General features: G+C 53.0%; 1 protein-coding gene across 1 annotated transcript in view; it reads right to left on the bottom strand.

Annotated features, from left to right (window-relative positions):
* RPTOR (regulatory associated protein of MTOR complex 1) overlaps nucleotides 1-14,822 on the bottom strand; it is a 113,899-nt gene that overhangs the window by 21,590 nt on the left and 77,487 nt on the right. The window contains exons 18-20 of the mRNA XM_019661852.1: nucleotides 11,278-11,381; nucleotides 10,487-10,670; nucleotides 8,855-8,965 (exon numbers count right to left, since the gene is read on the bottom strand). Of these exons, the coding sequence (XP_019517397.1) occupies nucleotides 8,855-8,965; nucleotides 10,487-10,670; nucleotides 11,278-11,381 (399 nt within the window). The remainder of the gene's footprint in view (nucleotides 1-8,854; nucleotides 8,966-10,486; nucleotides 10,671-11,277; nucleotides 11,382-14,822) is intronic.

The following is a 14,822-nucleotide window of genomic DNA, read 5'->3' as shown; positions in this document are numbered from 1 at the left end:
ACAAACAACAACGCGCCCCCCTAGACAATGAGGTCAGAGGGCAGCAGCCCGTGTAGGGAGGACAGGCCCTAGCGACACGGTGCTGATGTGACGGACACGTGTGACAGCTGATGGGTACCCTTCCAGGTACAGCACTGCCGGGTGAAAAGCCCTGCGCGTGGGCGTTTTCCTGCTTACGACATGTCTTCAGTGTCAGGCTGACTGAGACAGCTGACATGCACGGAATGTCACCCCTTGGGGCCCAGTTCAGAGCTCTGACGAGTGCTGACAGTCACGTGACCACCCGCCGAGGAGATGGGCTCTGCATCCACCCGTGTTCCGTCCTGTTGTTTTGTTCTGCCCTTTCCGGAATGTTGTGTAAATGGATTTTAAGTCTGGCTTAAATTCGGCTCCCCCCCGATTTGTTCATCAGGCAGTTTCTAGTTTGTGGTGATTATGAAAAAAACCACTAAGATATTCACAGAGGTTTTAGAATGAACATACGTTTTCAGCTCTCCAGGATGGGTGTCTGGGAGAAGAGCGTGTGTTTAACTTGAAAGAAATAGCCGGACGTTGGTGTGGACACATTACAATTTTAGCCATTTTTGTAGATGTGTGGTGGTGTCTTCTTAGCGGTAATTCACCCTTCTTGAATGACTGACTTCAAGTATGTGATTTACCACTTTTTTCTTTGGTCTGTGCCTTGTGTGTTCATTTTCTTAACAGTTATTAATTTACCAGTTTATCATTTTTTCCTAGCATGGCTTGTGCCTTGTGTCTTATGACAGAAACCGTCACCTAGCCCCAGGTCAGAAAGATCTAGAGCTTCACAGTTCTAGGCTTCGCATTTAGGGCTGTGACTTGGCTATTGTATCAGGTGTCAGGAAGGACCAAGACCCTTTTTTTGGCAGATGGACATCCAATTGCTACAGCACCACCTGTTGAAAAGTCCGTCCTCTCTCCATCAAATTGAACTTTCTTGGCACCTGTGATGAAAATCAATCAACGCACTGATGTAGGTCTATTTCTGGACTCTAGTCCCTTCTATTGATCTACATGTCCCGTCAGCCAATTCACATGTCTCGATGACTTCTGCTTTATACCACGTCTTGAAACCAGACATCATGCGCCCTTCGACCTCGTTCTATGTCAAACATTTGGTTATTTTAGTTTCTTTGGGGAAGACCATTGATTTTAGAATAGGTTTGTCAATTTAAAAAGAAACCTATTGGGGCTTTGGTTGAGGTTCTCTCGATCTAGACATCAGTGTGGGAAGAACAGGATTGAGTCTTTCAGCCGTGAACATGGCCGTCACCGGCTCAGGTCTTCTTTGAGTTCTCTGATCAGTGTTCCATGGTTTTCAGGGTTCAGATCTTGCATGCATTGTTGTTGTTGTTTATAGCTAAATATTTCATGTTTTTTTGGGGGTGCTATTGTAACTGGTTTAATTTCAGTTTCCAATTGTTCTTATAGAAATACAATCGATTTTTGTATAATGACTGTATCCTGCAATCTTATTAAACTCAATCTAGTAGCATTTTGCAGATTATTTAGGATTTTGTGTGTATACAGTTAATATTGTCTGTGAACAGAGGTAGTTTTATCTCATCCTGTTCACCTGTATGCATTATTTCCTTTCCTTGTCTCACTGCACCGGGTAGGACGGCAGGTAGGACGTGGAACAGGAAAACGGAGGTCAGACGTCCTTGCTTTAGTCCTGAGTTAGAGAAAAAACTTCAGTCTTTTACCAACAAGAATGATGCCAACTGTAGGTTTTTGCAGGTGCCCTGTCAAGGTAAGGAAGTTTCCTACTATTCCGTTTGCTGAGCATTTTTATCACGAATGGCTGTTGAATTCTGTCAAGTCCTTTTTCTGTAGCTATTCAGATGATCATATGTTTTTTTTCTCTACTCCATCGATACTTCGATTACATGACTAATTTTTAAAACCCTGGCTCAACTCTAGGGACAGAATCCACCTGGTCACCAGAGCACTATCCATTTTACACACCGCTGCATCTGACTTGTTAAATCATGTTGAGGATTTGGGGTCCGTGGCTGTTTATTCTGCAAGGTGTTTGGCTGCCATCGTGCAGTGAACTGGGAACACTCCCCCCTCTCCGTTTTCTGCAACAGACTGTGCGGAACTGGTGCCAGTTCTTCCTGAAGGGTTTGGCAGGGTTTGCCAGTGAAACTCTCTGGGTCTGAGCTTTCCTTTCTTTGTTGGGAGGTTTTAAACTGTAAACTCACTTCCTTTAATGGGCATAAGATGGTCCAGACTCTATTTTGTACTGAGCTTTGGTAGTTGATGTCTTTCAAGGAACCTGTCTAGTTCATCTAAGTTGTTGAATTTACGGGTACGCAGTGGAGATGGAGGGGGTATTTCTGGACTCTTGGTCTCACCACCCATCTGTGTGTCCGTCCTGATGCCAACACCCCACTGTCACTGCTTCGTTGCTGCGACTACGCAGTAAGATTTGGAATCAGGAAGCCCAAGTCGTTCTGTTTTGTCTCCTTGTTCTTCGGTGCTATTCTGAGTCCCCTGAATTTTCATCTGAAGTTTAGTCTCAGCTTGTCAATTTCTGCAAAGAAGGCAGCTGGGTTTTTCACGGGCCTGGCGTTGAATCTGTGGGTCTATTTGGGGAGAACTGCCACGTTGTCTTCCGATGCACGAACATGCACTTTCTTCCCATTGGTTCAAATCTTCTTTCATATCTTTCAACGTGGTTTTGTTTAAAAAACATTTGTTTTAAAGAAGAACACATCTGGATTAATCGGGGATAGCTGGGTCTCTGACTGTTTACAACACAGGATGATTCATAAAGTGAAGAGACAGGCAAAGGGGACACACCCACCCCTCTGGCGCAGCCGAGTGAAATCAAGTGAAATCAAGTCAGAGAGCACAGCTTTAGCCCCACCCCAGCTAACTGTGCAGCCGTCACCAAACCCAAAGGCTCGCTCCATTCTCATGTCCTTGGAGGAGCACCCACCTATCTGCTTTCCTCCTAAACCTTCCAGGGACGGCCCGAAGTACCCATGTTAGACACTGGGTACACGGGCACCGCTGGCCTCCTGACACAGTCAAAGCCAAACTGAGCGAACTGGTGTGGGATGTCTGAGGGTGCAACCAAGTGCAATTCTCAGACTCTGACAGCCGGGAGGTTTATGGACAACAATGTCACACACACTGTCATTTGTCACAGGAAAAAGCAGAAGTCATTTTCGTGGGAGAATATTTGATGATATGAGAAGATATTCAATGTTCATAATAATGTCAGTGAAGAAAGCAGGATACGAGCAGTGTGTGTGGAATGACCCCAGCGGTGGGGAGAAAGCCGTGAGCACGCGAGTGTGTGTATGTGAGTGTGTGTGTGTGTGTGAGCGCGAGCGCGTGTGCATGTGTGTGTGGGTGTGTGCAAGTGTGCGTGCGTGTGACTGTGTGTGAGTGTATGTAGATGGGTGACTTCAATTCCATTATTTTCATTTTCTGAGTTAAGGAAATACTGAGTTGATGGAAAAGTCATGACGCATTTTTGCAACGAAGAACAGAAAAAATACGTCATGACTTTTCCAGCAATCTAATAGTTTAGTGCACTTCAGGACCAGTTTCATAGAGAGCAGACTTAGTGACGTACAGGGCGAGTCCCCGCCGACCCTCAGCGCGTGCACACTCTTCTCAGGGCGGGTCAGGGCTCCGCCAGACCTGGCTTAGCGTTAAGGGCTGTGCTCAAGGAAACGGACGCTTGCTCTGCATGTGATGTCAGGACGATCCGGTCGGCTCTTTTTGTAATGAAATGTTCTATTTTACTCTGTTCTAAATTACAAAACTAATAACGTTCTGTCTAAAACATTCAAATAGCCCAGGAGTATAAAATGTAAGGATAGTTCTTTCTGATGGCAGCCCCGCCTTCCAGAAGGAACTGCAGGAACAGGTGGACATGTAACTGCCCGGCTTCCTCGATGGCCGCAGCGTCGGTGGGAGCGTCCTGGGCCATCGGATTACTGGATCTGCTGTGTCAAGGCCGCCCAGCCAGTGCCCGCAGGGACACGCCAATCGCAGCCGTGCAGGTCATTGTTTTAATTCAGTCTCCTCCTAATTAACATTCTTGTTTTGTTTTCAACATTTTGCTACAAACAGTATCGTGCTGGGCACCTGTGGGAGGTGTCGTTACACATCCACATAGAGTAGTGACGTTAGGGTCGACTTCCCAGTAGGACTGTCAGTTTCTAGGGTACACGCCTTTATAATTTTGATACCTGGTTCCAAACTGCCCTACATCAAGCTAACATCTTCCCACCAACAGTGTCTGAGCCCCACTCCCTGCTAAGCCAACCTCTGCATAGTCAGTCTATGAAATCTGCAACCTGAGAGAAAAGAAAATGGTACTGCTTTTGTCATCAGAACAAATTTCAATGTATCTTCTTGAAAGCACATGACAGACCATCTTCAGCATTCTTTCTAAAGCAGATGTGAGCTCTGTCTGTGAACTGGAGCTCACATCTGCTGCAGAAGAGAGGAGCTGTCGCATCCATCAAAGGGGGACATGTCCGGGACACAGTTCTTTTCGGCCATGCAGACCTGTAAGGCGTCTGACTGTGAGCTGACAGAGACGCTGGTAACGCTGGCAGCTCCCTCCCGGTACCTCCATCTCACCAACCACAGGTGGCACATGGTGGTATTGCTGGGCATACACTGTGACCTGGGGAATATTTCGCTTCTTACGCTCACCTGGGAAGCGGGTTAGGGTTGGGATTCTTCTGTCCTTTTTGAGGTACAAGCCTAGCCTCACACGTGAAGCAGGCTAATAAAACAGTTCCCATGCACTTTATTGCACAAACATGTCCCTATATGACTAACGAAATTAATAAAAGAACACCTTGTGACTACCACCTGGAAAAAGTAGGAAAACACTTAAAAAACATAGCGAGATGAATCGTGCTTTTAGAAAAGGTCTCTGATTAATGTCAAAGAAAAATCATTAGAGTCCTTGAGTGGCCTAACATCTTAGTTGCCATCGGGAATTACAAACAAAAGTGACCGTGACAGAGCTGCATTTTCAACCATCACACCCAGAGCTCGTCATGTCGAGCTACAACCACACGTGAGTTTGTTTTCACGTGCGTGGCAGGGTCAGGGGAGACCATCGCACACACATCTGACAACTATCTCCAGACCGCCCCAAGGGCCGCGTGGTGGACGCCTCCCCGTCCCGTCACGCGGTGTCCATGCTTTGGGAGCCAGTGTGGGCATCAGGCCAGACCACTGGGTGCCAGCCTCTGCCTCCTCCATGTGAGCAACACACGGGCCCCTCCCCAGCGCGAGTCCTCAGACATGGTTCCAGGTAAAACAAACAAACAGAAGAACACGCAGGCAGACAGATGTGCTGCTACGGCTGAAACAGGGTGGTGTGGCGTTAGCCACAGAAACGGCTGAAACAGGCGGCGTGGCGTTAGCCACAGAGCAGGTGCTGGCTTTGGGTTTGCACTAGAGTGCAACTATGAACATACACATAGTGGTCGGACCTCGGTCCTGGCCTCTGGGGCACTTTCTTCTGCGAGCTGCTTACGTGTGCTCACGGATGCACACTTGGCTCAACGGCAATCTAAGTACATCGTACTGAGGCAAATCCTTGGGGGAAAAAGTCAAGTTCATATTTAAGTTTAAGAGAAATGAGTTTGGGGGCCGGCTGAGTGGCTCAGTTGGTTAAGAGCTCGCTTAGGAGTTTGAGCTCTGAGCAACAGGGGTTCGAGTCCCAGCCCGAGCTGAGCAGCCCCTGAGCTGCCAACAGGTGTCAAGATGGCTCAGCTAAACAAGAAAAGAAAAAAAAAAAAGAAATGAGTTTGGGATAATTCAGGCCACTTCTCTCTGCTGTCATAGGTAATGACTGAGAACAGGCATGTTTCAAAGGCTTCAAGAAAAGCCGCTTGTCACCATCCCAAGAAATCACCATAATTTACAGCCGGAGGGAAGCCCAGGCCGTCCAGAGTTCTTAACAGCCTGACTTTGGGCCGGCCAAGTGGCGTGTTGGTTAAGAGCTGGCTTGGGACGTCAGCTCTGAGCAGCAGGGCCCCGGTTCGGATCCCACATGAGGGCCAGTGACGCTGCGCCATCTACAGCTAAGATGGTGAACAACAGCTCAACCTGGAGCTGGGTTGCTGTGAGTCGCTGGTGATGGCATAGGCCGCAGCCCCTGCTGCAGTGGGCTGCCATAAGCTACTGTGTGTGGCCGGCAGCCGGTGTGAGCTGCCGTGAGCTGCCGTGAGTGGCCGTCCAATGGCCAGCGAGTGACTGCCTCAGCCGGGAAGAGCACAATGATAATACCAACATGGGCCAGTGAAGCGACGTCCTCCACAACTAGACTGAAGAACAAAAAGGCAGCAACTTCTCTGTTCCCCTTCCCCGATTCCCCAATGCTGTTTCCCTTCAGCAATTCCTCAATAAAATCTTTAAAACAAAACAAAACAAAAAAACAGCCTGACCTCACCTGCCGTAGGTGAGGCTGTGTCAGAACCAGGCCTCTGTGAATGTTAAAGCACAGCCACTTAACCTTTCCCTGCTGGCACCGCCGTTCTAAAGGACGACTCGCTGCCCACAGCAACAGTGTCCACCGCCTCCTGGTACAAAGCCCAGAGTTCGCTCACTCACTCATTCTTTCCTTAACCGAGAGGAGTCCTGGGATGGAAAGGGTGCTGTCCCTAGTCTGTGGTGGACAGTGCGACAGCCACCTAGAGGTCAGCAGCAGCAAGCCAAGCTGGTCTTGGACGTGCTCTGGTGACCATGACCTAGCCCACCAGCCGCGATGACCTCTTGTTTCTGTAACACTTCTTTTTCTGACTATAAAGGTGCTTTGTGTTTAGTGTAGAAAACGTGGAAAAGACAGATACGTATAAGAAAAAACACAAATTCAGTGCCACCGGCATCACGTCATTTGTTGCCTTCTAGTCTTCTCCCTGGGCACAGGCGTGTGTGTGTCCGGCATTTATGACTGTGACCGTACAGCTATGTCATGTCACAACTATGACAAACTGCAGTCCGCGTGTCTCGCTTTTATTTCTTTTAAAAATTTTATGAGCAATTACATTAATTTTTAAGCTAAATTTTTAAACATCTTCAATAATATCATATCAAATATTTCATAATTCTTAAACATTCTTCTGTTGGACATTTAAGCTGATTGCCGTTTTCGTTATTATAAATAACATACACGTCATCCGTAACTCTGGTTACATCCTTAAGTTAATATCTTCGCAGATGAATTACTGGGTCAAAGGGAATGGCTGCTAAGGCTCTTGATACTTCCTGTCAAACTGCTTTCTGGAAAAGCTGGGCCCAGTTAAAAAGTGGAAGAGAGCTCTACACTCCCATCAAAGGGGCTCAATAAATCAGAACTTTATTACCAGCCTCAGGCACTGGTAACAATTATTTTGTGTGTTTACTGACAAAAGTCAGTATCACCCTAAGGAAAGAGGAAAGCAGGAGAAAAGTTATAATAAAGAGTCTAAATACTTGGGGTCAGCCGAATGCCGCGTTGGTTAAGAGCTGGCTTGGGACACCAGCTCTGAGCAGCAGGGCCCCGGTTCAGATCCCACATGAGGGCCAGTGACACTGCGCCCTCTACAGCTAAGATGGTGAACAACGGCTCAACCTGGAGCTGGGCTGCTGTGAGTTGCCGGCGATGGCGTATAGTGGGGGCTGCAGTGGGGCTGCCATAAGCTACCTTGAGCGGCCAGCAGCCGGGGTGAGTGGCCGTCCAATGGCCGGCGAGCGACTGCCTCACCTGGGAGGAGCGCAACGATAATACCAACATGGGCCAGTGAAGCGACGTCCTCCACAACTAGACTGAAGAACAAAAGGACAGCAACTTGTCTGTTCCCCTTCCCTGATTCCCCAATAAAATCTTAAAAAAACAACAACTACCAAACAAAGTCCAAATACTCTACGGAAATTACTCAGATGTACAGCTCAATGTGCAGTTAAGAATAAGCTACAATTTTCAATGTCCAATTACCTATGTGAGGGAAGGTTTCCTAAGAACGTGCTTTAGGCAGGACGTCTGAAGATGAGCCCCTCAGCTCCCTGCAGGACGATGGGCACGGGATTCGCTCTGACAAAGCATCGCCCGTCCCACCCCATCACCCTGAACGTGTGGCTGGAATCTGCAGTGACAGGACATTGCGTGTCACGACTGTGACAGAATTAGGCCTGAGAGGTTGTCTCTCAGAATAAGCCAGACGCAATCAGAACTAGCTCCAGTGCATGAGTCTTAAAAAAAGGCAGCAGCCGAGTTCCACAGAGCAGAGCTGTCTCAGCAAGGCCTGGGGCCAGCCCGCCAGCGGCCCCCAGCAGGAGGGTGAGAAAGCCGGGAACCACCTGGCCAGTTAAGACAGAGCGATGCACTGTACGCTGGCCAGCTCAGGAGTGGCAGGCTTTTTTCTTTTTCTTTTTTGAGAAGACAGGAAAGTAATGAAGTCTGTTTCTTTTGCTGTTTTATTTTAACTGTTAACACCGGCTACCATGACAGCAATTTGGTGTCACCCTTTAAAAGTCGCAAATGCAGTGGGACAGCAGCCCCAGAGGGACAGTGCGGGTGGCTGGCACCGTGGGGGCCCTTGGCAGCCCTGGCCACCTGCCTCGGGTCACAGCTTGGGGAGGTGGCCTGAGTGCCCCCACCAGGGCCGGTGGCAGCCATAGCGAGTGGCCAGCTGAGGTTCCTAGTGAGCAAATCCTGGGGTTCAGGTCATCAGCTCGGAGCAGAGGGGTTCAGACACCCCAGGCCATGGGCAGGGGCTCCCGGGGAAGGATGAAGGGAGCTAGAGCATGAGGCTCATGCCCGAGGGGCGTGCCCTTTGAACCAGAACCAACGGCGCGTGGCTACCTTCATGACGGGCTGGGCAAAGTACCGGGCGCTCCAGTCGCAGAAGCCGGTCTGCATTGTGGCCGAGATGAAGCTCTTGTGTCCAGTGGCATCATCCGGGTCGTCGGTGGTCTTCAGGGAGTTGGGAAGGGGGCGGGGAGGAGAGAACAGAAACAAGAGTTGTCACGTCACCCCCAGCTCTCGTGTGCCTCGAACAGCTGGCACTGTAGACAAAAGGCTGGCAGGCGTCTAGCTTCTACGAACATTTCTGTGCTGCCCTCACTGCTGTTCCCTGGTGACCAAGGGACCCTGAGTGTCGGGACAGGGCTCCAGGGAGCCAGTGGGGGTGGGGGCGTCCAAGTCAGTGCTCAGGGAACTGCGTCCCCTGGGGCCGGCGAGGTGGCCTTGGCTGTCACTCTCCTGAGCTGGCTGCACAGGCCCATCGGCACAGGGCTGTCACTCTGACCAGGCCAGCCAGCTTCCCGGACATGGGCAGGGCCTCCGGTGACTTAGCGGCCACCTTGCGTGCAGTGGCTGATGGATGGAGATTGCAGGCCACATGAGACTTCTAAGTAACTAAACAAATTATTTGACGCTGCCCGTTGTTTGCTGCTGCAGGACCTGTGGTGGCTGGGGCAGTCACCAGGCAGAGGCAGGGTCTGAGAAGTCCCCGCAGTGGCAGGGGTGGCTGGACTGAAGGTGACCCTCAGGGAGGAGCCCTGTCACCCAGGGAGGAAAATCTCACGGTGGGATGCAGTGACCAGGTCTACCTCCCGCCTGGTGGGGGGACGGCACACTGCCTGCTGTCACAGCACTGCCCTGCTGGGCCAGGACCCTGAGGGTCGCGGCCTCTGTGTCCAGCCGCTCCTGCCTGGCCACCGCACGTCATGGCGTAGCCCTAAGGCTGACTCTTGCACTGGGCGTGCGTGGCTGTTTTTTCTCTATAGTCATGGAGGTGAGGAGAGCAGCTGGACTTGCGAGCCAGGTGGACGGGGGCCGGTGGCATGTGGGGGAACCTTCCCATCATAAAGGTCATCCTGCAGGCTGCAGTGATCTTTGTGTGAAAATCGCTGGTTATGGTGAACTGGGGGAGCTGGGTGGCACCTAAGCAGCCTGAACAGCCTCTCTAGACCGCCCGCCCGTGGCTGAGAAAACGGCAAACTCTGGACAAGCTGGTGAAGGCCCAGCTACGTGTCCACCGTCCTGTCATCACAGCCCTGGAGAGCAAATCAGTGACCCACCCTTGCCTGAAATTTGTTTTCCAACCTTGTGAAAGGCAGAGACCGGGCCCGCTTCTGTGGTGTGAGCGAGTGTTTATGGAAAAAGCGTACAACTCACTCAGCAAATCCTCCTGGGAACGGTGCCCATCAGGTGGAGGCAAATGCTCTTTACCCGAGAAAGGAAAAGCAACCAGTGCACGTGCCCATCCTGTCATGTGGGAGCCGCCAGCGACAGCGAGCCCGGGACCGGGGGGCAGCGATGCTCGCAGGCGGCTGTGCAAATGGAAGGACAGGTGTGCAGGGCCTCCCGGGGCTCCCGCGTCCCCCATGAGGCATGAGGCCACATGAGCCACCTAATCATGAGGTCTGGGGAGCGCAGCCACTGGGATCAGTGTTTAAGTCACAGCGCCACAGGATGTGCAGGTGTCCGTACCTGGTCTGGACCCTTGTCAAACATCTTCCGTGTCCGGGGGAACTGGTGGGAGTGGGGCGTGTACTGCACCCCCACAGGGCCGGTGGCGCCCGGCCGGCTCGGAGGCAGGTCTCGGCTGACTGGCTGCTTGGCCACGTCGTTGGTCAGGCTAGAGCTGCTCGCGCTGGACGTCGGTGGGGACCCTCTGCCATCAGGGGAAGAAGCAACACTGCATTTTACCCAGAGCCCGTTACTCTGAAACCAAACACGGGGCGGCTTCTCCCAGGTCTGCTTATCCCCCAGCTGTGGCCAATGGACCAGGGTCCTCAGCTCGGAACATCCTCCACCCCAGACCTGTCACCGTGACTTCCAGACACCAGCTGCTGGTGCTGGCTAATGACCCCTTCTAGCTTTTGCCCACAGATTCCAGGGATCACCCGAAAAGTAACGCAGGGAGCCAGCTGGCTCCCAACTCAGCAAGCAGCCAGGTGCATGCATCTGCCCTCCCTGGACTCAGGGCATAGCCTCCCGCCTCCCGGGGTGGGAGCACGGCTGCACGGCTGGTTACAACGGGGAGAATGCAGACTCCCCCTTATAAAACCCCGGGGGCCCACAGGGCTCACAGTTCAGCGTGTGCTGTTACAGCGCATGGGGCCAGGGGAAGCAAAGATGGCAGGACAGGGCTCACACTCGAGAGACGTGGGGTGTGTGAGAAGCAGAGAGAAAATAAGAGGCAAGTGGGGAAGGCAGGGTGGACAGAGCTTGGCGGTGAGAGGGAGGGATGTCCTGGGGACAGGACACGGGCCACTTACCCCGCCTGCTGGATGTGAATGCCCTTGTTGGTGGGGCTGGCGGGCGCCGACTGGGTCAGAGAGGACGTGGAGAGGATGCGCTGAGGCCGGGCGTTCATGGTGGCCTGGAAGGACAAAGGGACAAGTGATGCGGACGGTCAGCTGGTGACGAGCTGAGGCTGCACGACAGTCACGCAGGCTGCTGGTGCCTTTTGTGTGGCTTCAGCAGAAAAGGCCTTTTGGTCGAGGAAATCTCACCAATGGAAGGTCCCCCCATTGAAAATACCCCCCAAATGTCACCCTGCAGAGAAAGTGATATTCTTTTGCTTTTCCAGAAATCATGCGCCAGGTTACAGGCCAGGGCTGAGGAGGGCCTGGTCCCGGGAAGCCAGGGGAGCCCCCTTGGGTCCTGGCTGCTGCGGGACCACGAGCACCTCACCCCGCCCCCCGCGGCCTTGGCTGCCCCCCACTCCTGGTCACCTGCCCCAGGGCTGAGCTCTGTGCTCACGGCGGGAACACACCTGCCTGTTGGTTCTTCGTATTTCAAGGGCAGCTCAGAGCTATTTCCTTGGATGCAGCCCCTGCTGGATGGCTGCCGACTTCCTTCCACACAACCCCCTCCACACACACACAGTGACGTTTTACCACAGAGGAGGATCTGCACCCTCTTGAGACTGGCATTCGGGAGGAAAGTGGCTTTGTTTCCATCTTTTCAAGAGGACTTAGGTAGGTTTGAAAGCCAGATGTCTGCTGGAGCGGTAAGTGATGAGGAAACACTACACAAATGGGGGCGTCCACCGCCCCTCTGCTGGGGACCCACCATCTGCCAAGTTCTCTCTCGGCCGCTCTGCACAGCTGGACGGGCCCTGCTGGCTCTGGACGCCCGTGGTGACGGGTTCAGACAGGGCCTGATGCCGCAGAGGTGAGCATTCCCCTTGCGTGAAGAGGCCGGGCAGGCGGTCCCCACGCGCCTGAGTGTGGCGGGGGCACTCGGCTTCCGGAGCTGGGGGACCACCCAGCAACCACACAGAACCTGGGCCTTGGTAGGGTGACCTGCTAGCGGGGCCTCAAACTGGCTACTGATGTAACCCCACGTGTGCTTGTTCACTCGGCAGACAGAAAACCCCAGAGACTGAACAGCCATTAAACTCTATATCACAGCAGTGTTTCCCAGGTAGTCCTTCACTCCGAAATAAAAAGGTAAGAAAACTGAACCATAGCTGACCTTTAAAAAACGTGCTTATTTTTTAAATTACAAAAGTTATGTTGTTTGTGAACTTGCTTTTACAGTGGTGTTTTAACTATTTGGCCAGCACTATATACGTACACGTACACACACACACACACACACACACACACCCGAAACCCGAGAGCAAAATCATCCCTTAAGAAGTCTAAAAAGAGAAAAGAAATTTAAGCTAAGGAACTATCAGCTTAGTATGAGTCTGCTCAAGATTCCCGGACAGGCAGTGGGAGGTGACGGGAGGACGAGGCTTTTGGGGCTGATGACGTCAGCGGAGTGCGCACACCTTTGAAAGCCTGGCTGAGCACAGGCTCCACAATGGGGGCCCCCGGGGGCCCCCCGCTCTGGCTGCTTCTGCCTGTGCCGCCTGCAAGGAAGCGCCAATGTGAGCAGTGAGTGGGAGCCAGCGGTGACTCAGTCTCGGGGTGTGGGGGGGCAGCCGGGTGGAATCCACGTCCCCGCAAGGCCCACAGACAGCCCCGTTTTAAGGTGCGTCACGCCCACGGCTGCTGCCACACAGCGACTTTGCAGCAGCGCTGGAAATCCTGAGACTGGCGGCCATGCCGCGGGCCAGACCCCGTGACCACAGCCCTCCACTGCTGATGGGGGTTCAGGCTTCGATGCAGCTTTCCTGAGCCTGTCTGCTCAATGGACACTGACTCAGCACGGATTCTGCGCTGGCTGTTGGGCCGAAGCTGGCAGCTGGCGGGGCGACCCTGGGGAGGTGGCCACGCAGGCCCGCCTGCCTGAGGACTGGGTGGGGACAGGTGGCTCAGGGAGCAGGTGGCCGGCCGGCTGAAGAGGCTCTCCAGGGAGGCTGCTTTCTGCTCTGGTCCAGTCACCGTTTCGATGGGGAGCGCACTGCCAGGGAAGGACAGAAAATGACAGGGTGCTTGCTGGACGTCAGAGTTTGGGTTCCAAGCTGAGCAGGACCAAGCGTGGGTCTGCAGGACCCCAGGACCCCACCAGGAGCCCCCCTTCCTGGCCCTGAGGCTGCACTGAGTCCCTGGCTGAGCAGGTGCCCCCCGGGGAGCCTGGAGAGCCCCTTCCTGAGCAGGGCCCTGTCAGAGGGGGGCCGGCGGGCTTATGGCCGAGTCGGCTTCTCAGAGTGGGCAACAGGCTTTGTTAAACGCTGACTCTTGGGCCAGCCGTGCCCACTCAGCCCGGTGCCAGCAGAGCAATGTGCACAGATGTATGTGCACATGCACCCGCCCACCTCTGTACCCCGCCCCTGGCAGGTGGGGGTGGGGGGGTGGTCCCTAACAGGGGCCTGGGCTGCAGTCGGCCCGTCTCCAGCTCCCAGTGCTTTCTTGACTCTTTGTTCCTCAACCAGAACACTCCACCTCACAGGACACGGACCCAACGCAGAGAAAACACCACGAGAAGCACAGGTGGTGTGGACCATGGGTGCCCATCTGGACCTCAGTCAGTCAGGGCTCAGGGCCCCACGGCGGGCAGGGGGCTGCTCTCTCTCGGGGGGAGTGAAGCGTTTCAGAAATGTCCCTGTTAACTGGGTATCAAGGACCTGGACGGTGAGAAGGTGGCTGGTTCCCACAGGATGATCTGGGGTGATGCTGGCCTCGAAATGACACGAAGCCCACTGGCTGCTTGGTCGCTGAGAACAGATGCCTACAGAAACATGATTCTGTTTATCGAACAAGTGACTTTTTTGTAAACTACATTTCCCAGTCAAATACATCTTCTTCTGGGGCGCTAAGTCTGGGGAGCACATGAACAACGGTGGCGCCGACAGAAGTGCCTGGTCGTCACCAACGGGGAGTCACGGGGGCAGGCGGACGCGGTGCCGGCCGTCCCTGCCCCACAGAAAGAGGATCTGTCATCGGTGAGGCCGGGGGCCCCCACTCCTAACATTTTCACAGAGAGCAGTGAGGACGGGAAGGTGACACCGATAGACTGGCTTTGCCGCCTGTGCGCCCCCACACAGGCTGGACGTGCTGGGCGCCGCTCTTAGTCCCTACGCGAACCCCAAGCCCATAGAGAGGGGGTGCAAATACGTGAAACTAGGCATGGCTCTTGCGCTGTGTGGGGTCTTTCCTATCGAGCTGGTTAGTTCCTGTATCTGATACAGAATTCTATGGGGCATTCCACAGGAACAAAGCTGTTTGTGAGGAACGAAACTGTGGCCTCAGAGTTAAATGTCTCCAATAGGCCCGTTTCTCTGTAAATTGAAATGTAATCCCCTCATTAGTCACTAGAGCAGAAAGTAAGACTTTTAAAACCAAACTGAAGACAAGGATTTCCTTAATGTTTATGCTTAAATCCTTCAGTAGCAATGTTTACTCTTAAAAATAAACACACATAC

The sequence above is a fragment of the Hipposideros armiger genome, unplaced genomic scaffold, assembly GCF_001890085.2.
Source record: "Hipposideros armiger isolate ML-2016 unplaced genomic scaffold, ASM189008v1 scaffold_362, whole genome shotgun sequence".
NCBI classification, from domain to species: Eukaryota; Metazoa; Chordata; class Mammalia; order Chiroptera; family Hipposideridae; genus Hipposideros; species Hipposideros armiger.
The sequence above is the reverse complement of the archived record's forward strand: the minus strand, read 5'-3'. Positions and strand labels throughout refer to the sequence as shown.